The 26,497-nt window shown below is 40.2% G+C and overlaps 15 protein-coding genes and 1 non-coding gene across 16 annotated transcripts; 7 read left to right on the plus strand and 9 right to left on the minus strand.

The window, feature by feature from the left end:
* Positions 1-9: 9 nt before the first annotated feature.
* On the minus strand, positions 10-319 carry AW171_hschr2859. Its single transcript, XR_001930074.1, has one exon. It is a non-coding gene; the product is annotated as an HBRSNR17 (small nuclear RNA).
* A 546-nt stretch (positions 320-865) lies between these two features.
* AW171_hschr2860 (60S ribosomal protein eL33) lies at positions 866-1,552 on the plus strand (the record flags this gene model as incomplete). Its single annotated transcript, XM_018130557.1, has 2 exons — positions 866-884; positions 1,248-1,552. The coding sequence occupies 2 exons, from the start codon at positions 866-868 to the stop codon at positions 1,550-1,552; spliced, it is 324 nt and encodes a 107-aa protein (XP_017986046.1).
* Positions 1,553-1,772: 220 nt separating this feature from the next.
* AW171_hschr2861 (HBR150Cp) lies at positions 1,773-4,313 on the minus strand (the record flags this gene model as incomplete). The annotated part of the gene is made up of 1 exon (XM_018130558.1): positions 1,773-4,313. The coding sequence occupies one exon, from the start codon at positions 4,311-4,313 to the stop codon at positions 1,773-1,775; it is 2,541 nt and encodes an 846-aa protein (XP_017986047.1).
* A 780-nt stretch (positions 4,314-5,093) lies between these two features.
* MGE1 (mitochondrial nucleotide exchange factor MGE1) lies at positions 5,094-5,810 on the minus strand (the record flags this gene model as incomplete). Its single annotated transcript, XM_018130559.1, has 1 exon — positions 5,094-5,810. One exon carries the CDS (start codon positions 5,808-5,810, stop codon positions 5,094-5,096), a length of 717 nt encoding a protein of 238 aa, XP_017986048.1.
* Positions 5,811-5,993: 183 nt separating this feature from the next.
* On the minus strand, positions 5,994-7,538 carry MKK1 (mitogen-activated protein kinase kinase MKK1; the record flags this gene model as incomplete). Its single annotated transcript, XM_018130560.1, has 1 exon — positions 5,994-7,538. One exon carries the CDS (start codon positions 7,536-7,538, stop codon positions 5,994-5,996), a length of 1,545 nt encoding a protein of 514 aa, XP_017986049.1.
* A 693-nt stretch (positions 7,539-8,231) lies between these two features.
* Positions 8,232-9,572, minus strand: AW171_hschr2864 (HBR153Cp; the record flags this gene model as incomplete). Its single annotated transcript, XM_018130561.1, has 1 exon — positions 8,232-9,572. One exon carries the CDS (start codon positions 9,570-9,572, stop codon positions 8,232-8,234), a length of 1,341 nt encoding a protein of 446 aa, XP_017986050.1.
* A 467-nt stretch (positions 9,573-10,039) lies between these two features.
* On the minus strand, positions 10,040-11,053 carry SPP1 (Spp1p; the record flags this gene model as incomplete). The annotated part of the gene is made up of 1 exon (XM_018130562.1): positions 10,040-11,053. One exon carries the CDS (start codon positions 11,051-11,053, stop codon positions 10,040-10,042), a length of 1,014 nt encoding a protein of 337 aa, XP_017986051.1.
* Positions 11,054-11,224: 171 nt separating this feature from the next.
* MCP1 (Mcp1p) lies at positions 11,225-12,088 on the plus strand (the record flags this gene model as incomplete). The annotated part of the gene is made up of 1 exon (XM_018130563.1): positions 11,225-12,088. One exon carries the CDS (start codon positions 11,225-11,227, stop codon positions 12,086-12,088), a length of 864 nt encoding a protein of 287 aa, XP_017986052.1.
* A 264-nt stretch (positions 12,089-12,352) lies between these two features.
* Positions 12,353-15,652, minus strand: AW171_hschr2867 (HBR156Cp; the record flags this gene model as incomplete). The annotated part of the gene is made up of 1 exon (XM_018130564.1): positions 12,353-15,652. One exon carries the CDS (start codon positions 15,650-15,652, stop codon positions 12,353-12,355), a length of 3,300 nt encoding a protein of 1,099 aa, XP_017986053.1.
* Positions 15,653-16,110: 458 nt separating this feature from the next.
* AW171_hschr2868 (DUF4112 domain-containing protein) lies at positions 16,111-16,647 on the plus strand (the record flags this gene model as incomplete). The annotated part of the gene is made up of 1 exon (XM_018130565.1): positions 16,111-16,647. One exon carries the CDS (start codon positions 16,111-16,113, stop codon positions 16,645-16,647), a length of 537 nt encoding a protein of 178 aa, XP_017986054.1.
* Positions 16,648-16,970: 323 nt separating this feature from the next.
* RPT2 (proteasome regulatory particle base subunit RPT2) lies at positions 16,971-18,284 on the minus strand (the record flags this gene model as incomplete). Its single annotated transcript, XM_018130566.1, has 1 exon — positions 16,971-18,284. The coding sequence occupies one exon, from the start codon at positions 18,282-18,284 to the stop codon at positions 16,971-16,973; it is 1,314 nt and encodes a 437-aa protein (XP_017986055.1).
* A 238-nt stretch (positions 18,285-18,522) lies between these two features.
* On the plus strand, positions 18,523-19,098 carry RTG1 (Rtg1p; the record flags this gene model as incomplete). The annotated part of the gene is made up of 1 exon (XM_018130567.1): positions 18,523-19,098. The coding sequence occupies one exon, from the start codon at positions 18,523-18,525 to the stop codon at positions 19,096-19,098; it is 576 nt and encodes a 191-aa protein (XP_017986056.1).
* A 398-nt stretch (positions 19,099-19,496) lies between these two features.
* On the plus strand, positions 19,497-21,152 carry AW171_hschr2871 (HBR160Wp; the record flags this gene model as incomplete). The annotated part of the gene is made up of 1 exon (XM_018130568.1): positions 19,497-21,152. One exon carries the CDS (start codon positions 19,497-19,499, stop codon positions 21,150-21,152), a length of 1,656 nt encoding a protein of 551 aa, XP_017986057.1.
* A 337-nt stretch (positions 21,153-21,489) lies between these two features.
* On the plus strand, positions 21,490-22,248 carry PRP11 (spliceosome assembly protein PRP11; the record flags this gene model as incomplete). Its single annotated transcript, XM_018130569.1, has 1 exon — positions 21,490-22,248. The coding sequence occupies one exon, from the start codon at positions 21,490-21,492 to the stop codon at positions 22,246-22,248; it is 759 nt and encodes a 252-aa protein (XP_017986058.1).
* Positions 22,249-22,306: 58 nt separating this feature from the next.
* On the minus strand, positions 22,307-23,677 carry NUF2 (kinetochore-associated Ndc80 complex subunit NUF2; the record flags this gene model as incomplete). The annotated part of the gene is made up of 1 exon (XM_018130570.1): positions 22,307-23,677. The coding sequence occupies one exon, from the start codon at positions 23,675-23,677 to the stop codon at positions 22,307-22,309; it is 1,371 nt and encodes a 456-aa protein (XP_017986059.1).
* Positions 23,678-24,507: 830 nt separating this feature from the next.
* Positions 24,508-26,331, plus strand: NBA1 (Nba1p; the record flags this gene model as incomplete). Its single annotated transcript, XM_018130571.1, has 1 exon — positions 24,508-26,331. One exon carries the CDS (start codon positions 24,508-24,510, stop codon positions 26,329-26,331), a length of 1,824 nt encoding a protein of 607 aa, XP_017986060.1.
* Positions 26,332-26,497: the final 166 nt, after the last annotated feature.

Here is a 26,497-nt window from a genome sequence, read left to right on the forward strand (position 1 = left end):
ATTTTTGAAACTTGTCAGACTGCCATTCGCTCCCACCCAGGTTTGTCCATCACGAGGATGTACACAAACATGGGCCAAGATCATCGCGCCTTTTCTGCAGAGGCTATACCTAAAAAGGTGTAGCCTCTGCTTGCAAAGGCAAAGCAAAGTTGTAATAGATGGCCAAACCATGAGGTTGTGGACCAAGCTAGTGAACAATCCTTATTCTCACTCTTGGGTGCAAAGGCTATGCGACTCATCAACCAAGTTGGATTCAGTGGCTCTTTTGAAGAGTCAAAGAGTGACGATTCCTATAGAAATGATCCTATGAAGTACGTCGACAATTTTTTTAAAAAATAACAAAAGGTTAAACTAGATACAACAGATACCAGTGGCAGATACCTCCTTATATATGAAAATTTGTAATTTTCCAGATCAAAAAAAAAGTAATATTTTCATGCCCTTACTAGAACTTTTAGTGCGGGTAATTGTAATGCACACTATTTTTTATGCCCTAACCTGACAGTAGAGTTTTTTCTTACAGAGATTTATGGGCTTGAAGCGCTTAATGGCTCGTGACTGCATAAAACATCCGTACATTGTTTTCTACAACAAAACATTTTGATTCTAATTTTTTCTTGGAAGATGGGAACTAATCCTGCGACGACGGCAGTAATCGTCGTGGAGGCTAGTGTGGGTTCCAAGCGATGGACTCCGCCTAGCAACCTGCGGGCTAGGCTTCGTTTCTTCTCCCACGGCACACGGTAGGCAGGGAATCGTGAACTCTCCTTTGTGGGTATTCTTCACTTAACCATCAAACCTATAACAAATTCAGTAATACGGAGACATACTACTATACTGTAAAAACTACAGCAGGTATACAAAAATGGCTGAGTCCCACAGATGTATGTTACTATTAAGAGCAGCATGAACGTATTAATGTCTGTTGATTTGGAGTGTGTTTGTGGATAATGTATTAAAGATTGGACGTCAAATTATTGTTGTGCTATTTATGGGATATGATTTTATGGGGAATACCTATCACATGAAATACTATATGACACTGGTGACATTATAAATGCTTTAAACTGTGGATTACTTCAAGGGACGATGATTTGCTCTCCTCATGTTCTTACCTATTTCCAGCAATGTGGTAAGAACGATGCATAAGGACTTTTATACGTAGTAGAAAGCACAAACTGAACCTTCAAGAGCATTCAGACTCCATACGATCCAAGTTCATTCCGATTACTAACGCTTTTTTACAGTATACGTCAAAGGTAAGCACTTGTCCTACCAAAGATCCAAGAGCGTTAACAATCCAAACGTCTCTTTGGTCAAGATTGAAGGTGTTGCTAACCCAGAAGACGCTAAGTTCTACTTGGGTAAGAGAGTCGCCTACGTCTACAGATGCTCCAAAGAAGTCAGAGGTTCTAAGATCAGAGTTATCTGGGGTAAGATCACCAGAACTCACGGTAACTCTGGTGTTGTTAGAGCCAAGTTCAGATCCAATTTGCCAGCCAAGACCTTCGGTGCTTCCGTCAGAATCTTCTTGTACCCATCTAACATCTAAACATGTTAAGGAAACTGTATAAGTACATTTCAACCATTTTAAATATAGTTTAAATTTTACTTTTAGTGCGATTGTAATGGCTGTTTCTATGAATTTACATGTGAACGAGATTATTGTCGCCCCCTAGATGTTGTCAGAACGAATGTCATAGGTGTGCTTCCTGTTCAGTCTTTAGTGTGATTATAATTACTACACAATAGAGTTAAAAATCAGTTCCTATTCATAATCTAAGACTCCTTCTCTTAAAAAAATCAAAAACTCTCTTCGCCGTGCTCTGTTCTCGTTGACGATTACTGTCTGCATGTTGGTTGCTTGATATCATAGTAAGTGAGTTCCTGTTGGCCTTACGTTTACTTTTAGAGTCATCAGTGATTATCGGCTTACTCTTCGGAGCAAACATCGAAAAGCGCTGTGTTCTTGCCTGGATGACAGTGTCTTTGAGCCGGCCAGAATTAGGCTTTTGGATATTGCTGGGTTGATTTTCCGCGATATAGCCCCAGGAATCTTCGTTTTCTTTAGCAGCCAAAGGTAAAGGCATTTTCTGAGCATCTGGAGCCTGTCCGGTATATCCCTGTCCTTTAATAGAGGCCTGCATGCTAGTTTTAGAGTTGCTGTAATACGAGTATCCTGTTGATAAGGTTGTTCCCTTCTCTTCTGCATTCGTTTTCAACGGGTTGGGATTTAATGATGATTCTGATTCAGCTGAAATTGGTGTGGAATCTATATGATTCTGATTAACTGTTTCGGGTATGTCTAACTTAGTATCAATAGGGACAGATGATGTCCGTTTAAAGTATTTTGTATCAACGTTCCTGAACATACCGATATTTTCCCCTGGAGTAACTTCAGCTGAAAGATCTTGTTTAACTGGGATGTCATATATATCAACTTCTGGAATGCAATTCTCATCCGGTATCCTCAATTTTTTGCTACCATTATCTGAAGCAGTTCTATCTGAAGTAACTGCAGAGGTTAACTTCTGTATAGGATCAGCCATTATCTGATCTACCTGGTTATGTTCGGTACGCTTACGAGCAAAGGGTGACCTCATAGGCTTACCGAATGTGTAATCGGAAGTTACTAAGTAGCTTGAACCAACTGGTTGGTATGATGTTGGTCGTGGCTTCCTATTTGACTGAGGCAAGGAATTGCTATGCTGTGATGTTTTATCTTTTTTGATAATCAGAGTGGATTGTTCACTAGGGTGAAGAGGGCCCGCTTTGTTACTAGACGGTTGTTTTGCAACCTCCTTATTGTTAGCTATCACAATAGTGTGGATGCAACTCTTTTGTGGGCTTACTTCGATAATGATGCTATCCTCATTCATTAGCGAAGTAGAAATAGCATTGCTATGAGTAACAGATTTGGGAATTCCGTAAGGCGGGTTCCGGCCAGCCGAAATTGGGGGCGTTTGTTGTGCAGATGAATCGCTGTGTAACGAATGAGTAGATTGAGAATGGCGGAAGAAGTCTTTCTCTGCGTCAACAACGGCCTGTAAAGCTATTGATGCGGCAGAGTTACATCTTGCATGTATACGGACCGGAGAGACTTTTCCAAGTTCACCTGTTGGTGATGTAGGCTTAGTAAATGCGTGTGATGGGCATTCCTGTGGAGGCGCCGGTTGTGGATACAACGTTGAGTCTATTACTAAAGAATTGCGCTTATCTCCCTTGGAGTTCGTTGATGACGCAGAGCAAGATGACTTGGGTGTAAGATTTTTTGATGGTGGAACTCTGTAGCTGTTTTCGGACTCAGTTTTTGTCTTCGCTACCCACCCTTCTGGTGACCATGAGAAAAAGTGTGCGTGCGGTTGCAACCATAAGTGTTTCTCTATTTGTTCTATAGTTAATCGCAATTCAGGATTTGGCACAAGGATTCTCCGAAGCAAATCTCGTGGAAGTGGAGTAATGTACTCGGGGAACTTTAAATTTGTCTTTGTGATATAATGATATAACCTTGCGATATCATCACCTTCTGGGTTTTCTGGATCATCATCCCATGGCAAGTATCCCGCTAGCATTGCGTACAATATAACACCACATGACCATACATCTGCTTTACGAGCCTCATATGGTTTTGTAGTAACAACTAACTCTGGTGCAGCATAACACGGTGACCCGCAAGAAGTTTTCATCATATCATTCCTGCGAAATTGGTTGACAAATCCAAAATCGGTAATCAGTAAATTTTCGTGTTCATCCAATAGCAAGTTCTCCAACTTTAAGTCCCTATGAGCAAGGCCCCGATGATGTAAGTAATGGACGCCGCTAATCAACTGGGCAAATAATCTACAAGCCTGTGCGTCCTTCAATCGTCTTTTTTTTTGAATGTATTTGTAAAACTCACCTCCAGAAGCATACTGTAGCACAATACCTATGTACTTTGAATTCTGAAGCACCTCTTCTAGCCTAACAATACTAGGGTGTCGTAAGGACTTTAGTGCATTAATTTCACGGAAGATCTTGACCTCTTTCTCAGAGTTCTTTGGAATAGAATCCCGTCTCACAAGTTTAATGGCAACATTACGAGACCCTTTCTTGGACTTGGCCTTTGACCAACCTAGCTTAACCTTCCCAAACTCACCCTCTCCCAACGTTGGACCAATAATATACGACCCAAACGTAATATGCTTCATCTTCCCACCGTTATCACGTGACTGAGATTGCAGTGAGGCTCTTGAACTCGCTCCCACTATCCCATTACCAGATCCAGGCATCGGTGGACTACCTACATAGCCTTGCCAAGGTGAACTCGAATTCATCCTGCCTTATATCTAGTTACCTTGTCGTCTAATGAGTGGGATTCTCGAAATCAAACGGACAATATTATACAGACGCCCTGAGATCTCCAATCGCGCATAAAAAAACTCTTAAGTCTTGTAGTTTGTTTTACAAATCGTATTTCAAATATTAACCTTCAGCAAACTTGCAGAACCTCAATGAAGCAACTATACCTTGAACCAAGACTAAGCAATAATAGAATTTTTATGATATTGTTTTGTTTTGTTTTGTTTTGGTTTTGCTTGTTTTGCTGTTACAGATTACGTTTTTTTTCTCCTGGGAGAATACTTCATGGAATGAATCCTAAAGCAGATTAGTACAGCCCTGGTTTCTATAATTGGGTATTTAGTATATAATTAAGGGCTTTTAGAGTTAACAGGTGCGAATTAGCTTTGGTTCACGTAGTTGATGTTACGATTGTAATCGTAAACTCTATATATGTGACGTATTGGACAATCATTAGGCTATTTATTATATATAATAACCTTGTTGATTTCTATTTAGATGGAGTTAGTATGCTGGTCAGTCCAAGTGCTACTATATGGAGTACCTATAAAGATGGGGCTTGTATTTCGGATTTAGCATAAGGGTAATTTGTCCCTGAATAAAGAACCTATTGAGATTAAGAGAACGTAGAAGTATTGAGAATGTATTTGTACGTGTTGCTATATACATGGGGTGCATTTGTACCTGAGCTAAAAGCGTTGTAGACAGGTCTATGAGGGGCTAGAGTGGTCAGAAAAGGCTGGATACATTAGCACTTATTTTTCGACGTCCTTAACGACACCGACCTTGGCTGGTCTGATGACCCTGTTGTTTAAGGAGAAGCCTGCCTGTTGAACGTGGAAGATTGTCCCTGGCTCCTTATCCAGCTGTGGAAGCTCAAAAGTGGCCTCGTGCTTGTTAGGGTCAAACTGTTCCCCCAAAGGCTCAATCTTTTCAATGCCATGCTTTTTCAACGTCTTTTCAAAAACGTCCTTAGTCATTTTAACACCCGTGTACAAGTCCTTGATTTCCTGTGATTTCTCTAGAGATTCTGGCTTGAAAGCTTGTAATGCGTGTCCGAAGTTGTCCACAGATTCTAATAAGTCCCTGGCAAACTTTTGCAATGCAAAATCCTTGGCCTTTTGAATGTCCTTTTTCGTGACCTCCTGCAAGTTACGGAAGTCAGCTACTGACCTCAGTAAACGGTCTTTCAATTCTGCGGCGTCCTTACTTTTTGCCTCCAATTGTTCTTCTAAAGTCTTCAGTTTTTGTTGTTCTTCAGTCAAGTCTTCGGTTTTGGAAGATTCCTCTTTTGGCTGTTCCTTTTCGGATTCCTGAGAATAAAATCTTGACTGAAATGTCCCGGAAGATTTGCCTTGTAAGTTGTGTAGCAATCTTCCACTCGTAACTGGACCTGCCGTTGCAAACATATTTGGCTTTAAAATTGGTTGTCTAATGATAGACTTCATGGCTGGTGATAGTGCCAGTCTCATTGCAGTTGAAATATTATGGTGGAGATTTTTTCAATAGATGATATTGCTTGAAGGATGATAATGTTGTGAAGTTTTCTTTTAATCAGCCATCTTATATTTGAAAAAATTTCGACATAATGACTGACGTATGGTATGATAAAAATGAAACCTCACAGGCTTTACAATATGGAGGGAAGTTGAAGGTTATCTGGCCTGCCAGCAGTTCTGTACGAACTTCTCCATATTCACACTCCTCTTACGTTGACCTAGAATCCACGGATGCTGTAACATTTGACGCGGAGACGGTCTTTCACGTGACTCTTTTTTTAAACAGTACTCAATAAACGACTTGAATGCCTTACTCCACACAATATTATGCTCTGGATCGTCATTTAGCTGCGGCGTGAATGTAAGAATGAGCATTAATAATTCAATTGGAGGCATATTGGCTGCCATTTTCGTGGACTCAAAAGGGAATCGGGCTTGCGCAACTTCTAGCAATGTCAGACCAAGTGACCATACATCACTCGTGACGCTATAAGGCTGACCCTGGATTCTCTCTGGAGCCATGTAATATGATGTTCCTGTAAATGTTGTGGCAAGGGAGTTGACTACCTCGCCACTGACGCCGAAATCGCATAGTTTAACGTAGCCGGCGTCGTTTAGTAAAATGTTCTGCGGCTTGATGTCGCGATGGATAATTTTACGTTCATGAAGGTACGAAAGACCCTGCAGAACGCTGTCGGCAATTTTTCCAATTACTCTTTCGCCGACCCTGCCGCCAAACTGCAACAGGTGCTTGTAGATGGCGTCAAGAGACCTTCCGCCCATGTACTCCATCGCTATATAAATTGAGGAAGTTTCTTCATCGGTAAACATTCCGTAGTACCGCACTATGAACTCAGATTGGCAACTCTTATTAAACTGTAGTTCACGGAATATCTGCTTCTGCGTTACGTGGTCTGTATTCAGGGTGGTGATTGTCTTTAGGGCAAAGATCTTTGACCTATCTTTGAGTTTGCATTTCGTCACTGAGCCACCTGCACCCTCGCCCAGAACACCCAGTTCTATAATCTGATGTTTTAAGTGGAGATGGTTCCACATAGTATCGTCCAGCTCATCTACATCCTTCATGTCTGATGCTGCGCTTGTGTTATCGCTGCTATTGGTCTCTCCCGGTGTCGATATTAATGTACGCGATGAACCTGAAGACAATTCAGTATTCATATTATATCCTATAGTTTGATATCCTGCATCCTCCAATTGTTGTACATCCGTATGTGTTAAGTTGCTTCTATAGCCCGATAGCGGAACGTGGAATTCACGACGAGCACCTGAAGAAAATGAACTTGCCCCATTGCCACGCTCATTAGATGGATCTACAGTGGGCGATGCAGATGATTGTTGGTGATCATTGTCCACTTGCAGCCGTATATTAGGCATGCTAGGTGGCACCGGCCTTTTCAACTTTACCCTTGCACTAGGTAGGGATGCAGAACTCGTATAATCATTCTGCGAAGCTGAAAGTTGTTGTCCTAACCCATTATCTCCCAATTCATAAGCACTACGCCTATCCTGAGTTTGAATTTGTGTTGGAGCCAACGATGGGGGCAAGTATGAGCCAGAGGTTGGTGTGTTATATGCTTTGGATTCATTCGTAACATTACTTAGCAACGTAGGTGGTAGACTGAGCTTCGGCGATCTATCGCTCCGCTTCTTTGGCTCAGGTGGTTTAAATATAGGTGTCATCCTCGCTGAACCTAAATCTGATTTCTGAGAGGTTCTACGCTCAACCGCCATCAGTTTTATGTCTTATGTTGTAAAAGGCGAGCTTGAGAGCAAGAAGAGTACGCTTTTTTTAAAAAGCTTACAATATGATAAGCTTATTACAAAGCATTATGACAAGTGATACATAACAATAGAACGGAATCAAGCTCTTTGTATAATTGGGAACCATGGTATTTATGATTTATGTATGTAATTCCAGGAGTAGGATTGGTACATTGTAGTTTAAATGCCACATTGTTGCACTTTCAAGTTTTAAGAATGAACAGATGGTTGAAAGTCTATTTAAACGTAATATCAATATTCGTGTTCTAGACTTTTAACTATTTGTTATTTAGGAAACAGGTGACAGGAATGCTGCAGGCCAGGATGATTCTAAGGAATAAGTAAGATACATTCGTAGTGAGAATTAAAAGGATTGCCTCTATTGTTCGAAGCTACGTAAGGTTCCTAGTATAATAGTATTACATATAGGACATATGGGGCTTTGCGTATCTTACGTACGTATCCCATGTAGAAAGCATAACTTTAATCGTGCGTTTTATATTACATTTTTGTCACAGGAATCTAACGTTTGGATTCGAAAATTGCTAATTCAACAAGAAAACAATTATCATTACAATACTAATTACCTATTTTACAAGTTCTTCTACACTGCTATTTGTTATTTATACCAACATCATCATCTTCAACAGCACTCTCTTCTGGCCTCCCAAAATACGGTTTATAGATTGTAACTAGACCGTCTGAATCGATACAACCAATTACATCGCTGAAGTCCCTGTGCCAAGCTACCGTATTTCTCTTTACATTGGTACCTAGGGACCTCCTACCTCCTCCAGTGTGTAAGAATGTCAAACATTGTTGTTGGATGTCCTCTAATGTTGGCAATTCTTCCTCAGAATCCTCCTCTGATATTTGTTGTAGCATATATTCTATATCCCAGTGGTAAATATTACCGGATTTACCTATAGTAACGAAGGTGGTTGGGGAATTTAGCGCAAACTTGATATCGACGACAGGATCGTTGTCTTGATGATAAAGTCTAAGTAGTTCAGTAGCTGGCTCACCTTTGGAGCCCGCCACTACGGACCTAAAATCCCATAATTTGATGGAGCCGCTATCAGTACCTGTTAGGAACAACATATCTAGTATAGGTGAAGTTTCAAAACACGTTAGGCTGCCATCTTCCTTATCTTCGTTCAACCACCAGATGGCCTTCCCTGCTGTTCGGACGTCCCAGAATCCCAATTTGTTGTCACTACAGCACATTCCAAATAAGTACTTGTTGTGAAACTTCACATTTGTAACGCAAATATTCTGAAGAGTAGTGGAATGCTTAACCTTGCTAATGTTTTCCGAATTATCAACTACTTGTAGCGTACAGTGCACATCATTCCCACTTGACACACTTTGGACCCTAACAATAACAGAACCGTCTTGAGACACTGCAAATTCGTTCGCAATATACTTACTGTTCTCGGTCTTCGCACTTTGACCATTAGTGCTACTACCAGAGTTTGCTGGTCCCTTTCCGTCTAGCACATATAGGGGATTTTCAGATCCCTCTTTGAACCAACCTAAGGAGCCGTCTGTACACATAGCTACCGCTCTGAAATGCGGTCCATCCATGAATTGCACACTGGAAATATTCTTGCCGGGGAATATCCACACAGGCTGTAGAGAATCATGCGGAATTGGGCTTTCACCAAATTGAGGGTCCGGCAAAACTGGTTCACTAGAAGACTCAGGTTCCTCCACATGAAGACCAAGGGGCAAAATGCAGTCAATTTGAAATATCCTACTGCCCATCGCTATTAATGCAGACGCTTCCAGTACCCCCTTATCTTTCTGAGGAACTATTTTATGAGTAAACACAAAACATTTATTCAGCGTACACAAATCTTCAGCGTCCAAAGCGTACCTTGGCTTAAACGATGTAATATATTGATACAACGAGGGAATGGTCTTCTTCCACACTTTGAACTGTTCGTTCATTATCTTATTTGTAGTATGAACTTTAAACTGTTAGTAATTACGGACTAGATGCACAGCACAATATGATGATTCAATCATCATAAAAGGGATATAAAAACATACCAGACAGCATAGGATCCTCATATATGGGGTGTACAGTCTCCACCAAATCTTCTGTTATAGTTTTATGGTTTTTTGTAAGAAATATAAATATGTGAATAATAATAAGTAAAGCGCTTTTTACAAACATTGCACACCTCAGGCATCGCCCTATAGGCGAACTTGCTTTACCCAATCGCAGTATATAAAAGTAATAGCATAACGCTTTAAACTAGTTAAATTATGATTCATTATAGTGCATTCAAATCGTATTATATCGCCAGCTTATCAGTTAATATCTAGTTAAGACATTTTATATTACATAACTTTGAAAAGCTCTTCCTGGCACTAAACTTAATCTTCATAACATTAATAATGGAACAGGCACATCACTGTGCATTAATATTATTTTTGTTGATTAGAGCTTCATGAAACTGAATAGCCAATTGTTCTTTTCGCACATTGATTAATAGTTGAGTTCTTTGCTCGGAGTTGTCAATGGATTCTAGCTCAAAATTCCAGGATCTCAGTAGAATATTTGCCCAGTCTTGATGCTTAATACAGCGAAGTTTGCAGCATACAGAATAGGCTGTGCTTTCGTCTTCTACATATGCAGACGCAAATTCTTCAGCAGACGTCGGTATCTGATGATTTTGCTTGTAGCCGCAGATGGATTTCTTCTTAGCCTTACGCTTGCATTTGCTGGCTTTGGATTTCTTTTTGGTAGATGCCATTTCATCCCCACTTTCGTAGTCCTCGTGGAAAAGGTTTTTGTTAACGTCGTCAAGCCATGCAATGTAATTGTTCAATTCATCTATTCTTGCCCGAATAACAGGACGTTTATGCTCATTGAGCTCATTAATTTGTTCTTCAAGCTCCTTAAGGCGAACATCAAATCCATAAAGCTTGTCATATAGTTCGGGATCTTGCTGCCTATCTGCTGGCGGAAGCTCCTTAGCACCAAGGCTTTCAAAGTTTTCGGTTTTAAGCATCTGTTTCAGGATCCCAGTAACACTTTCGTGCATACCACCCATCTTTTTAATCATATTTGTCATATATAGTTCTCCATGTTCACTAGAGCAGTATTTACTATTTGCAGCGCATTCCTTGTAACATTCAATAAGCCTGCATTTCCGCTTCCAAATAGTTTTAGGTAAAGGATCCCCAGGTTGAGCATTATACGTGATACCATCCTGACAGTAGGGGCAATAGAATGAGAATACTAAATTTTTGTAGAGTTCAGGTAGTTTGACACAGGAGAAATGAAACCAATCCTCACATCCATCACATAGGGCCATTAATTCGCCATTATCAGGTTTCTTACAGATACAATAAACCTCCTGACCAGTCACTGGATCATACTTAGTTGGATTATATTGAGGACACCACGACGGTAGGCTCATTACAATAGCAAGATACGTTTTATATGTTTATGTGATGTCTTAATGTGAATGAATAAAAGGTCGTTTTCATAGAATCGATGTGAAAAGTCAAGCCTTATAACAAACAATCAAGTAGTCATTGAACACAAATATAGGATTAAAGAGCTCTTTCTTTAACGTTAGCATTGAAAAATGGAACTTACCGAACTTGACCCAATACCTACCAATGAGGTAAATCTAGATGATTCCTTTCATAGCAATGATGAAGATAAAAGTTGGTTACCAAACTGGTTCAATATCAATCATATCCGGAAGGGATTGCTTTGGGTACAACGGAATTCCATATGGCCTTTACTATTTGGCTATGCTCCGTTGCACCTAATGAACACTCTAGTTGTTCCATTAATTGAGCCGACTTACGCTCCCAATGACGTGCTTACTATGGTAAGGGAATTGTTGCCATCCTATTCACATGAAGTACTTACTTATACTATTGGCGCACACGTTATTTCTGGAGTTACTCTATCTGCTATAAACCTGATTAGAAGTCGTCACAAGAAAGGACGGAAGTTTATTAAACGAATTGAGAAGGAGGATATTTCTCATCGCAAGTTTGGATTAATTGGTGGACTATCGGGTTATTTTGTGGGATTATATAAAAAATCTCCTATAAGTCCTCAAACGGCCTCTGGTTATTTGCTACTACCATTTCTACTATACCATGTTCGCCTAATGAAACATGTTCCAGAAGCTGTTGGTGTTGATATTGACTTTGACTTTGTAAAATGGTTTTTATTTAATAACACTGAGAGTGCTTGGACAAGATGGTTTCTAGGCATTTTACCGTTGACCGGTTTAATTGCATCAGGAACTTATCATATGATTGGTGGGCTGGTTCAGTTCTGTAGGTTGCGTTCTTTGAATACAAGAAGAATAATATTTAACTTGATCATCGGATTGAATGTAGCTGGAATAATCAGTTTATGGAGATTGAGTTCTGTAAAACCTATGAGTTCGCACTATAATAAAATAATACAGTCTCTATTCACAAGATGATTGAGAATTACGGCTACCTGTTATCGACGTAGGTTTCTCGCCTGGTTTCATGTATTTTGTATAAAGTATCGCACTACTTATTTATTATATTTAATAGATTATTTATTAATGATAAATTATTAATGTATTTTACCCAGTTGTATTAATTATTGATAAATAGTGTCTAGTGAAACCTCAAACATTCCATTACTTGGTTACATTAATCAACAGTAAGAAAACTCATTAATAGATAATACAATACTAATATTACTCGGCTAACAAAGTTCACTTATTAGAACGCACCTCGCTCATCTTATTTAGAAGTTTGTCGTAAGTCTCATCGACTTTCGATTCGAATTCCTCATCATTATCAGCACTATCTGAGGACGTAGCAACAGCACTGGATGGGCTAACATTGCCGACACCCCTAAACTGGTTGGACGATGCGATCGAATACCCCGCAGATGGAGGGCCTGTAGATGATAACGTTGGGCTATAAGGGACGCCGTATATATTGTCAAGTTTAACTCGATTGTGGTTAACGTTATCAATTAAGTCCTCTATAGAATTGATACCTTTGGCCTTAATGATAGCTTCCTTCAATTCCGCTCCAGACGGTATTTTAGAGAAAACCAATGTGGACTCATAAGGGTGTGAGCTAGGCGATTGTTTAACAACTGCAGGGGATGATCCAGCAGAAGAACCCGTTGGTTCTTCAATAGCGCTCCATCTTTTTTCAACAAATAAACCCCATTTATGAAACTCACCTTCTTCTTCTTCCTGTTTCTTACGAATGATAGAAGTTTGAGATGAGGTTCGGAATGGAACTGGCTTACCCGTCATCAAATCAATTGTTCTGCCAGAATCAGTGGCCATTAAGTGGGGTTTTGTAATTGGCGAATTACTATTATCGAGATCATTATAATTTTGCTCCGCCATAGGTAATAACAAAGAGGAAGATTTAATGTGCTTTAGCTGATTACAAGAGTCCTCACTCTGGTTGCCTATTAGACTGACCACACGTGGATTTTTAGAGAGGATATCTAATATTTTCGTTAGCGTATCATCAACGAGTAATAAGCGTAAGAGGTTTTCCTTCCCTTGCAATGTTAGCTTATTTTCGTTACGTTTCTCAAACATACCAGATATGGTCCGCTGGACGTTATCGTGGACTTTGTTTACTTTCTCCCAGTATTTCTTTAACAAATATCTCCGTGATGAATCGCTATCTAAGCTAGCTGAAGAATCATCCAATTTAGACAAAACTCCTCCGACAGTCTCTGTGATCAACTCCCCATCGAATAATAGGTCATCTTGGGAAGTTAATTCGTCCAATTCGAAATCTTCATCTATCGATTTCTGGGCATTTCTAATCAAGCAAACAGCTATTCTAGAGCTGATCTCCTGTGACATGAATTCATATTCCACTTCTAAAGTAGTAATCTTGCTTGAGTTTGTAACAAAATCATACAAAGCTGCGCATGAGCTCATGACATAGGATTCTCTTGGCTGTTGTAATAGGGATACATGCAACAATTCCTTACATTTTGGGAGAATTTGGCATAGCACAGAAATATTGCTCGACGACAATTCGTTACGATCTAAGTGTAATCTTTTTAAATTTGGAAACCTGGGTAAATATTTGTTCAAATATGGGAAAACCTCTGGGAATATTGTTGGCATATTGCTTAAATCCAAAAAATACAAATTTGGTAATGTCGATAAGTTTCTTAGTATCAAACTAACATCAGTGACAGAATTTATAGAAGTGCTATTCAAGGTGAAGTAATTGAGATAGCTGAAGTCCAAAGCCGTTAACCGGTCAACCATAACCTGGACTGATCCTTGCAAATTGTTGTATGATAAGTCAACCCCCTGTACATGGTTTATTGAGGCCCAGTTTAATACTTCCCTTAGCACGTCCTTTGATAAGTCCGATTGTGCAATTCCAAGTCTTTTCATTACTGTGTGGTTTGCTGTAAATGCATCCAATACGTCTCTGATCAAATTAACGTCAGTGAAATGGATACCATTTAGTTGAAGTTCTTCCAATGGAGTTACACTGTGACCCCGCAATGCATATGCAAACAATCGCCAATCCATCGAGGATCTTCTTAAGGATGGGTCACAATCCTGCTTTATTTTGGTTTGGGAGATGTCCAATTTCACAAGAGAACTGTTCTCCAGCAGAAACTTACACAGCAATATCCATCCTTCTTGTGCAATCGTAACATTTCTCAAAGAGAGTCTCTCCATTGCGTTCGAATTCGCCACAGAAGATATTACAATTTTAAACATATCAGCAGTCAGATTAACATTATCGAAGACCACATTGTGAATCGGAACCACAGCAACAAAGTCACAGAATGAAAGTAAATCAATTAGTGTTGGTCTGGGATTCAGGAATTTTAACGTTCGTAAAGGAGCCGACTTGTTCTTTAACTGCTTTAATGTTGACGGTATCGGTAGAATTTCTCGTAAATGGCAGCAAACGGTATAAATAAGTTCTAAGCTCATTCCAGAAGTACTTTCAGATGTCCCACTACTGTTCGAGTATTCACCAAAATATCGCTCATTAACATGAATATCATTATCTATTTCTAGCCTTCTCATCCTTTCATCTATTTCGGTACCGGATGTCTCAGGATACACTTCCGTATCACAATGAGTTCCTCCAGAAATGTGGGGATGTTTAATTTTAAAATTAGCTACTTCTTTGGCTATCCTTAGCGCGGCATAATGAGCTTCCTGCTCATGTTTTCGTGACTCTTTAAGAGCTTTCTTATAATTTTCTAGGGCAACTTTGTATTCCCTGGAATCTTGTGTAACGCGAGAAATATTTGATCCACCCTCTCCTTGTGTAGTCGTTATACCTTGCGATATTAGCGGTACATCACTAACCATATCCTCAGGTACCAATACATTCCCCCGTACAGGTTTCCGCGATGGGATCTGTTGAGGTGGATCTGCTCCAAGCCTGTCAACTGCAAACATAACCCTTTTAAGCTTCGCTCGGGAAATTTGCTGAACAGGGATTACTCCAGCCGTTGCCCTTCTAAAACCATGCTTGTACTCAACTGCCATTACACCATCCCGATCGTTAACCTGTTCCTCCGGGTACATTTCTACTGCAGCTTCGTCGTCAGTATTACAATGCGCTGAAGCTTCCTGTATACGTCCACGCTGGCTACCTGACTTTGTCTCTCCCGAAGATGATGACCTCCTCCCAAATAAATTCCCGATGAGCGACTTCCATGGTTTCTCTCCCACAGAGTTACTTCGTCGAAGTAAGGAACTGCTACCCCCCCCCTGTCTATTAACCACTGATGTCTGCGTCTGCAAGGCTGATTTCAGTTTAACTTCATTTCCCATAGCCCCTTCTCTAGTCATAGCAGGAGCTTCCCTACTTAAATCTGCGGTTGACACGGACACCGCACGAACTCTTACACGATCACCTCCAGGAACTTCTGAATCAGATTGGGCATTTGTTGAAGAAGCACGATTGACTCCACGTAATCTGCTGCGTTTTTTGCCTTTATATAACCAATCAATGTCTACATCAACATCTAATGAAGAACCGGGCATATCGTGGTAGATCGTTTGATGTAGCTATCTAGCTGAAAATGCCAAAATTTTAAAGTTTTCTCCTATTAATACATAGGTGATTTCAATAATAGCACACAACCTCCTAGATACAGGCAGATGGATGGCCGTTAGGTTGTCTGTTATCAACTTATCCTTATATTGTTATTGGTTATTACATGAGAAGGGGTTGGATTCTGTAAAGCCTTACCAGGTATTACCCTGTTTCACGTGACCTCACAACGCAGAACAGCCTAGACTGAACAAGGGCCCAAAACTAGAGCAATAATTTAATATTATGTAAAATAGGGTCTGCCATTGTTCGCTACAGATGTCAACATGAATCCAGGGGCTTAGGGAATGATAGAACGATGACGATCCGCCTTCTAATGTATCTTCAATATATAACTAGTAGGATGTGTATTGAGTAAACTCATAATATTTGGTTTTAATCTTCAGCGATGAGTTTGGTCACTATACCGGTGAAATACTTGGCGAAACACTTTCTCAAAGGGTATAGGATCGAAATGGAGGATCCTTACTTTGAGAAGGCGGAATATGTCAAGAAATCATTTCTCACTGGTTCTACAAAGTTGGTTAGCCGCAGAGTAAGAAAGCCTATAGCGGAATTTTTACCAGTTAAAGATAAAACTATCCTTAGTAGGGTCAAAAAGCAGGCATATTGGTCTGATATGGTGTTTAATGTTTGCGGCGTACGGTTTGGATGGAATGGAGTTATTGGGATGATTCCCGTTATTGGTGGCTTTATTACAATTTTCTTTTCTTTGAGCTTGTTACAGCAGGCATGTGGCATAAGCGGTGGCTTACCTTTAAGTTTAAAAATTCAGTTCATTCTGAACATCGTCTTTGACTTCTTGATGGGAATGGTGCCAATTGTGGGTGATTTTGTATCCATCGCTTACAAGGCTAATTCCCGGAATATTTTGTTACTGGAGAAATACCTTGTGGAAAAGTACGAGACAAGGAAGACCAATTAATCCTCCATCCATTACCGGCCTGCTTACTAGAACGGTTGCTTGGGTAAAATTTCTATAATGTAACTAGAAAACATAACAGACATTTGAATAATTAGAAACTAAGACGAAGTGTTATTTAAGACAGGATGAATTTTAGGTACTATTCCGCATTTGGAACTGGCATATTACATGTAAGATTCTACAACCCTAAAAAAGCTCCCAAGTGGTAATTTAGAACACTATGGGTATATTCGGGGTTACCTTAATTAAAATGTAGTTAGATGCAGTATATTAGTAGTATATGCATATTGCTCTACTTCCCCTTAAATATCAGTTCTGGCTAATCACAAGTACAAACCTTCCAAATTTTCCTCAACCTTATTCTTCATAACACGCTCCTTCGCCTGGTTGAAATCCTCTACGGTAACTTGCATTCTTCTTTCTCTTAACGCTAATAGACCAGCTTCCGTACACATTGCTTTAATATCGGCACCTGATAGATCATCCTTGGATGTAACTAAGTTTTCTAGATCGACGTCCGAACTCAGATTCATCTTTGATGTGTGAATACCCAAGATCTTTCTCTTCGTTGCAATATCTGGGTTCTCAAACAGAATCTTTCTGTCAATTCTACCCGGTCTAATTAGGGCCGGATCAAGACTTTCGATTTTATTCGTAGCCATAATAACTTTCACATCTCCTCTATCATCAAAACCGTCTAACTGGTTTAATAGTTCTAGCATAGTTCTTTGGATTTCTCTTTCACCACCACTGTTGGAATCATATCTTTTGGTGCCAATGGCATCAATTTCGTCAATAAACACAATACTTGGCGCATTTTCAGCCGCAACTTTAAAAATTTGCCTGCATAACCTTGGACCGTCACCTAGGTATTTCTGGATTAGCTCTGAGCCAACAATCCTTAAAAATGTAGCTGATGTTTGATTGGCAACCGCCTTGGCCAATAGGGTTTTACCAGTACCTGGAGCACCATATAAGATCACACCCTTGGGTGGTTTTATACCCATTTCTTCGTATAGTTCAGGATGTGTTAATGGTAATTCAACCGCCTCTTTGATTTCTTGGATCTGAGCTTCTAAGCCACCAATATCATTGTATGATTCCGTAGGCGATTTATCAATCTTCATTACAGAAACCATAGGATCGGTGTCATCTTGCAGCACACCAACTATCGACATAGTCTTGTGATGTAGAAGCACCGCACAACCGGGTTCCAGCAATTCCTTGTCAACAAACGACAGAATGCTAACGTAGAAATCAGGAGTTGTTGGACTGGTAACGATAGCGTGGTCATCATCAATAATTTCTTCTAGGGTCCCAATTGATAGCGGAGTACCACGAATTTCTTCGAGTTGTTTTCTTTCCTCCTCTTGCTTCATCTCAAATGGTTTTAAGATCTCCGAATTGGTGACAAATTCCTCTTCAAGTAACAAATGATCCTTAATCCTTTCCATTCTTAGCAATTTTAACTTACATCTAGTACTAGGATAGATATTGGGCAGCTTCTCTGCTGTTGCTGGGCCTCTTCTCTTCTTCCTCCCGATCTTAGATTGAACTGGCGGCTCATATTTTGGGTTTTGTTTCTTATCTTTCTTGTTTCTTTGACCCTTTCCATAACTCGAAGCACCTTGACCCATACTTGCTAATAAACTTAAGCCTGATTACTCTTTCTTGATGGCCAATGCCCTGTTCTTTTGCAAGTAGTCTTAACAGTTGTTAGTATTTTTGCCACCGGGAAAAGTACCGCTTTTAGAGGTCATGGATTTTAAGGAAAATAAATAAGAAATTCAATTCGAGGCTAAGGGCCATAAAGTATAGACAACGTAACAAGAATCAAATAAAGCTAAAATAATCCAAGAGGCATAAAGCTACATAATGTCATCATTTTCATGCTCAGTACCAAGCTCTATTGTCTCAAACAGTACCGTAGCATCAGATAGGTCTGAGAGGAAAAGACGTGATAATATTAACGACAGGATTCAAGAGCTTCTAAACGTAATACCTGAAGAGTTTTTCCAAGAGTACTATCAGAAGCGCAAGGAACAGGATTCAGAAGCTGGTACACCCATAGGAGGTGCAGGCAGTCTTGGAAAAACGAAAGGTACTGGTACTAGGGATGGGAAACCTAATAAGGGTCAAATATTGACGCAAGCAGTGGAATACGTTATGTATCTTCAGAACCAAGTTGATATGAAGAACCGTGAAGAGGTGGAGCTTATTCTGAAAGTCAAAGAATTGAATAAGCTTACCGGAACTGTCGTCAACGACATTAATTTGGAAAATACTAGCGCGGAAGTGGCTTTGGCTAAAATTGGGGTTGGGCCATTAGTGGAAGTCCTGGAAGAATATTATGGTTCTGTTAATAATAGCAATGTAGCCAGCAAAAAGCCACGTGAACGCAACAATAACTTTGAGTACGGAGGGTACGCTGAATATGCGAATGATGTATGAGAACCACTACTATATAAATGACGATGATAATGATGATCAGTTTAAATAAGTTGAATTACAGCTGTTAGCGACATACTGGTGAAGTATGTGAAGACTTTGGGGGTTTGTAGATTTTCAAAAGTTAGCCGCGACTTAAAACGGTGATCTCTATTCTAGTGGGTATTAACTAGGTGGTAGATTGTGTACTATCGATGTATATTATATAAGCACTAGATTTAAATCACATATTACGAGCGGGCTTAAATGTTAAGTGACCGTCAATCAGCTCAGTCACATTTTCAGTTTTTTTAGAAGAAAGCAGTATGGGTCTGGTCATTTTTAAGATATTCAATACGCAAAGTCTTAGATTCTGGTGTTAAAGGAAGGGAGTCAGAACGTACCCAAGCTTGTCAAAACAAATGACGTCTGAGCGGCATTTTGGGTTAAACGGCGGAAAGAGATCAGTTGAGGACTCTCCAGAGTTAGAGTCGTCGAAGAAGATAAAAGTAGACATCGATGACGGTTCAAGTAGTAATAATGAAGAAAAGGAAAATAAAGAGCTCTTAGAGGCTGCAAAGGTGGATGAACTTGATGAGATTGTTAATGAATATGTAGAGAAGAATGAAAGTGTTTCAGATGGGTTTACTACAGAATATATACCAACAAAGCCACAGCAGCCAGTAATGCTAACGAAAAACCCTGAAACTGGTAAATATGTTTTCCCTACTATTACCAAAGAGGATTCATTGAATGCGCGGTACTTTTTGAAGTACTATGGTTCAGCCCAATTCTTAGACTCCTACCTACCGGAAGATTTGAACTCTTTATATGTGTTTCATTTGATAAAACTTTTAGGATTTCAGTTGAAGGATCGTGAACTGTTAGCTGCTGTGCAGAAGGTTGTTTTTAATAATGTTGGAACTAGTTTACCTCCACCACCTGGTCCAAATCCCGCTGTGGAGAAGGTAACTCTCCCGCAGTTGTCTAGTGGGAATGCAAATCAAGATGATACCTATGACGACCCATTAGAAAAAAGACACGCGGTAAGGTTGATCAAGGATTTACAGAAGGCTATGAACAAAGTCTTAAGTACCCGTATTAGGTTAACAAACTTTTTTACCTTAGATCACTTTATTGCAAAGTTGAAATCTGCAAATAAAATCCTGGTTTTAACTGGCGCTGGAATTTCAACTTCGCTAGGCATCCCTGACTTTCGGTCTTCTAAAGGTTTTTATTCACAGGTGACAAACCTAGGATTAGAAGATCCACAAGATGTGTTCAATTTAGATATATTTATGGAAAACCCTTCAGTGTTTTATACTATTGCTGAAAAGATTCTACCGCCTGAACACCGGTATTCACCTCTCCATAGTTTTATTAGGATGATTCAAGACAAGGGCAAGCTACTGCGCAACTACACACAAAACATAGATAATTTAGAATCATACGCAGGTATTGAGAAAGAGCGGATAGTACAGTGCCATGGTTCTTTTGCGACAGCATCTTGTGTGACATGCCATTTGAAAATGCCTGGGGAGAGAATTTTCCCCCAGATTAAGGAATGTGAAATTCCATTATGTGCGTACTGTTACCCTAAGCGTCAAGAACGGTTCCCAACCATTACAGATGATGAATCGGCGAAAGGGGATGATAATTCACAGCATTCACCACCTTTGTTCCACATGAGCAAATCCTTTGGTGTAATCAAGCCAGATATTACTTTTTTTGGAGAGGCTCTTCCATCTGAGTTCCATAGCAATATTCGCGAAGATGTGTTGCAGTGCGATCTACTAATTTGCATAGGCACTAGTTTAAAAGTTGCACCGGTGTCAGAAATTGTTAATATGGTTCCCGCAAATGTTCCTCAAGTACTAATCAATAGAGATCCAGTTAAACACGCCGAATTCGACTTATCACTTCTAGGATTATGTGACGATGTTGCTGCACTAATAGCTAGCAAGTGTGGGTGGGACATTCCACATGAAAGTTGGTCTAGGGAGAAAGCTAAGAAGTTCGCATGCGACGAAAGGGAGAGAGGTGTTTATTACGTGTACGACTCTACGAAAGAAAAATAGCCATATAGTGCCACTGAGCGATAAACAGTTTCATTTACTACCTAATTTGGTGCATGTTGCTCTATTTGGATGTTTTGTGTACTACGTAAAGTAACTTGATGTATCGTCATAGGTACTGCTTCCTATAAGAGAACAACATGTTCCTCGTACGAACAACTGTTATAGATATATTAATCCTACGTACTATTTTCTTCGCCAAGCTTGATGGCCGGCACCACTAGTTACCCGGTTTGGTGATTCCTACCCAGATGCTTGAAATTGCTCATCTTCTGTCCGCGGAGTTGTACTTGGAATAATAACCTACCACCAGTATACTATTAACCTAATTTGCAGCGTTATGGACTATCAGAATAGAGCTGGGTCCAAAAAGGGCGCAGGTGGGATTGCATCTGATGCCCAACAGAACTTAAATCGTAGAAAGCAAGTAGATGAGCTACTACGAGGCGATGAAGAAGTCCCTTACACATTCCAAGACATATCAGAAGATAAAGAGGAGGCAAATGGTGTTCGAAACCCCTACATCTATAAGAACCATTCCGGTAAATTAATTTGTAAGTTATGTAACACGATGCATATGTCATGGTCAAGTGTTGAAAGACATCTAGGTGGAAAGAAACATGGACTTAATCTACTAAGAAGAAGCGGGACTAACACTAGCGTTGATGACAATTTTGTTTCTGAACAAGAAAAGGAATTTCAAGCCCAAGTAGATGAGTTGAGAGCACAGATAAAGCATAATGGTGTGGTACCAGAATGTCGCGTGATTAAGGTAAGACATCCCGTTAATGGAAATATAGGTATTGCTGTTAGAGTAGATTACAACACACCAAGTACCATTCTAACAGATAAACAAGAGCCTTATCTACGAATTGTTTCTGGGGTCGAACTTCCTGGTACAGACAATGACGATAAAAAGTACCTAATAGTTGCATTTGAACCTTTTGAAAATATTGCAATTGAAATACCGAACAAAGACATAGAATTAAATGAGGTGCAGGGAAGACGACTTGCTGTTGATGAAATAAATAGGAGGGGCACATACTGGGATACAGATGAAAAAGCCTATTATATCCAGTTGTTTTTTGTATCATCTTAATTCGCGTTAATATGTAATATTATATGAGCCTTGCGGCAATTGGTTACAGGTAGTTACATCATTTAATCCTTTCATTTATGGTATCCATATAATTTTTAATGTGATTTGCGAGCAAAGAGTATTCAAGATCAATAGCATCGACCTCTCTTTGATTTTCATCGCGTAAGTGCTTCATTTGGGCATTATAGCTGCTCACTGCGTTTGCAACCTCAGTGGTGTATCTTTTTTCCACGTCATGAACTTCAGGAAGCACCTCTTTTGTATGCTGCCTCCTCAAGTTCTTTAACGTTTCGCTGTTTTCATGTTCTTTAGACTGGGTTGACTGCTCAAGGGCACTGAGTTTCTGTTTTTGAGAATCCAGTTGTTCTTGTAATAGTGAGATCTTTGCCATGATACCAGATGATAATAGATTGTTCAAGTTTGCGGTGTTCTGGAGTAGCTTGTGCTTTGTATCTAACAAATTACCCTCTTTTAAGTGGGAATCCTGCAAGTCGGTAGATACTATTTGCAGAACTTCAAACAGCTCTTGCGTTAGAGATTGAATAGAGTTCAAGGACACTGTTAAGCTCTTTTGACTCTGTTCCAACTGGGCTAATTGTTCCTGCTGCTGTCCTAATAAATTATTCAGTTCATCAACGCTTTTATTAAGCTGATTCAAATCCGTTTCTGTATACTTTTTCAACTTATCCCTAGTAGATTCAAGTTCTATCAACTCATACCCTAATGACTCAAGCTCTGTCAAAAGCGCTTGTTTTTCTACCTTATATCGTTCGTATTCCACAGTCAATGCCTCTTGTACTCGGTTCAGATGCTTCAATTCCGATTCAAGATTTTTGTTAGTTTTCTCCAATGAATCCAGTTTATCCACATTCTGCAGTTCCTTTAACTGCTGAATCCTACCCTGCAGAGCATTTATTTGGTCAAACCTCCCTCGCAGATCACGCAGCAAAGTATCTGTCTTTTCAAGGTACCTTGTGCCGTCCGGGTGCTGACCGCCATCTAGTTCCAACATTGCCTCTTCCCGGAACCGGGCATAATTTGCTACAGCAGAAAGAATCCTTCTGGTTCGATACGGCTCTGGTTTGTACAAGTCCATAACATTGAAATCCGCCACTCCAATATCCTTAAAGAATTTGTAGCATATTCTATTAAGGGCCATTACGTTTAATGCATCCGCATACAAATGGCTACCATCTTCTGATTCATCCTCATCTTGATCAGGTACTAGATTCCTGAAGTTATTCTTATTTGATAGTAAAGAGTCTGGCGATATTCCCATAAAAGTGTCGATTATTTGTTTGAATAGCTTGACCGCAAATTGAGACGATGGCCTCTCTATATTATCAACTGTCGCAAGTGAAAAATCACATTCTTGCAAGCATGTAACAAGCTCTTGAACATCCAGTATAGGGAAGTTATCCGAATTCATCACACATAGCAGTACATCAGTTGTAAGTCACTTCTTCGCAGACGAGGCCTGTTTAACGCGTCAAGAGAAATACAACCACGAAATCCAAATCTGCGTTTATCTCACGTGACTAAAAGATCTGGTGACCGGCGAAGACTGCACTATTGCATCACCATGAAGAGACTTAAGACGCTAGGGGCGCAGAGGAAGAGGCGCAGAGCTCAGGCGCAGCTATATCTTGATAGCAAATTAGCTACCGCCAGGCTAATCTTTTCGAAAACGCAATCATACCAGCAGTCTAATATATCCTGCTTCGCACGATGCCTACCGCTGAAATGTTTCAAAAATATCCTCGCCTATTAATTGGCGCTGGTAATTTCCATCGCACCGCGCCACCAGTCCTAGATCTCATCCAGCTAATCAAGTGGCTCTACAATGGATTGCTATCATGATTCAATTGCACTAATTCATGTAAGATCTCTATGTACTTAATCAGCCTAGCCCAGACCTGCCATCCATTACAGATGAATGGTGGGGCCACCACGTTACGTAATACCTCAGCATGGGGCTGAAAGCTAGCCTTCGAACAATAGTAAACATATATAACAGGTAACGATATTCTACTTTAATAAACGGTTGGCTTTGTTTTTGTTTTACTGCTTTAGGAATAATGGCTGGGATGCTTGAACACATTATATGTCTAGAACTATAAAGTTCTTCCTAGCCAATTTCATTCCGCGTTAAGAGAAAGATTGCGACCTGATTAACTGATTTCATTATCAAGGTCGAAAGGGGGCTGTTATCGCTTTTAACAGGAAATTCATCAGTTAAATTATACTTAAGGTGCCTCAATGCTCTTGAAAACTGAAGAAGCGGATAGGGCTGCCATCAACACCAAAAGGTTGTCAGCTATGATTGAATCCTTTCATGATAGTACTGTAGATGAAATTTTATTCATGCCTAGATCAACCTCCAGTTCACCTCGCATTGAGGGTTCGTATATCCCATTTAATGTACATTCTTCTTCTGGAACAGTCCACGGTAATACGACGGACTCGAAGCCAATTAAAGTTTTAACGCCCGCGGTGTCGATGTCAACAAATTTGGATGGCATTAGCAACCTGCCAGCAGGCAACCGAGAAAGTATTTTATCTGAATATGCTGCAAGCATACATGAGGGGGTTCCGATTTCCTATGTTGTGGCTAATAATTCAGTTAAAGATGTTCGAGAAGAACCTCAGTTGCCGGAGCTACCAATTAAAGGGAGGAAAATTCCAATTGGGCTGGTTCGGAGTGACAATCCGGGGGACAGCAGGGAAATTAGAGTTCATAATCGGCTAGTCCATATGGCGTCAAAATTGCACTATAAGAAGTCGCTGCGTCTTGTTTCATCGCAACAGCTTGCACAGCAGTCAGAGCTTTCAACTTCGTATGAAGGCGGGAGTGACAGTGGTTATTCCGAAATTCATTCAAGAAATTCCGATATGCGCAGTGTTGATACCGCTAGCTCATCTTCCTCAACAGGCAGGGGAACCTATGCGGGGAGCAATTCTGCTCCAACAGAAAAAGAGGATTTAAATGTAGTACATGAAGATAAAGCGCCCCCAATTAGGCTGACGCGTAGCACACCAGTTCGCTCAATCAACGAAGATCAAAACATGAACTACTCTAAAAGGTACGAAAGTCCTGCTAACTCTCGTATCACAACGCCTTTACAGCTGAAAAGGACACCTGGTACCCCAGAACAGGCTGTAATTGCTGATAATGCGTCTGGTTTCTCGGATATGACATCCATTGCTTCTAGTCTGGTGCCACCTCTTAAGACTACAGTACTATTGAAGAGACAACAGAGTGGTGCATTACCGGATCGATCAATTACGTCAGATTACCACCCCACCATTCCTGCTCGTAATAAGAACAGACCAAAGTCAGCTCTTTTTCTTCAACAGGGGTTGGACAACATACAGAAGGAGCTAATCAAGGAAATGGATAACACAGAACGTGATGAGTTTCGCCGTTCGAGAGGTAATTCTCATTCCGCGGAATCTAAGTCAGAACTGTATTTCTCCGCTCAAGATGATACTATCACTGTTCCCGCATCCGAGGATGGTGAGTCAACTGGAAGTAATACAAAGGTTTTTGACGACCCAGAAGTTGACGCGTCTTACCTTTCCAGGCCACTGCCGACAATACCAGCAGAGAGAAAGAACCAAAAATCTACAAAGCAATTTAGTGCAGCAGTCGATAGCACCGTGCCGTTAAAGTTAAAACCCCCTCAGGCAGTGCCCTCATGCCAAAGTGCGATCACGGAAGATGATGAATGGGAGGACGAGCTGATTTATAAGGATTCCAAGGCAGCTAAATCCTCAAACATATCCAACACCGCATATACTGCTAGATCTAAAAAGCATGGCACTACTGGTAAAGGTCACAAAGAACGGAGTAGCAAATCTCTTGGTGTGGATGCTTTTACAAACCTCTTGAATGCTACTAAGGGCACCTTAATAGGTTCTGAATTTGCTAACTTAGGAATACGGGCAGAAGAAAAGCTAGCGTTGGAAAGATTGGTAGATTCGTTGTCTAGACTCACAGCAGACATGATTGTTGATCCTGAGAGGTATGCAGAAGGTCTAAGGAGGTTAGACAAGGCCACGAAAGCATTGGACGGCTTTTAAAAGTAAAGGACCCAAGTTAATACATTCACACCCAGGATCTGTTTGGATATCTGTACAATAGTTATAGTCGGGAAATATTTGGTAAGAAAACATTACAGGACTATTTTTTTTATAAAGCATTAGATTTGTATGTATAAGCTCATCGCCTTGTTTCTTTTATAAAAAA

The sequence above is a fragment of the Eremothecium sinecaudum genome, chromosome II (assembly GCF_001548555.1).
Source record: "Eremothecium sinecaudum strain ATCC 58844 chromosome II, complete sequence".
Taxonomy (NCBI): Eukaryota; Fungi; Ascomycota; class Saccharomycetes; order Saccharomycetales; family Saccharomycetaceae; genus Eremothecium; species Eremothecium sinecaudum.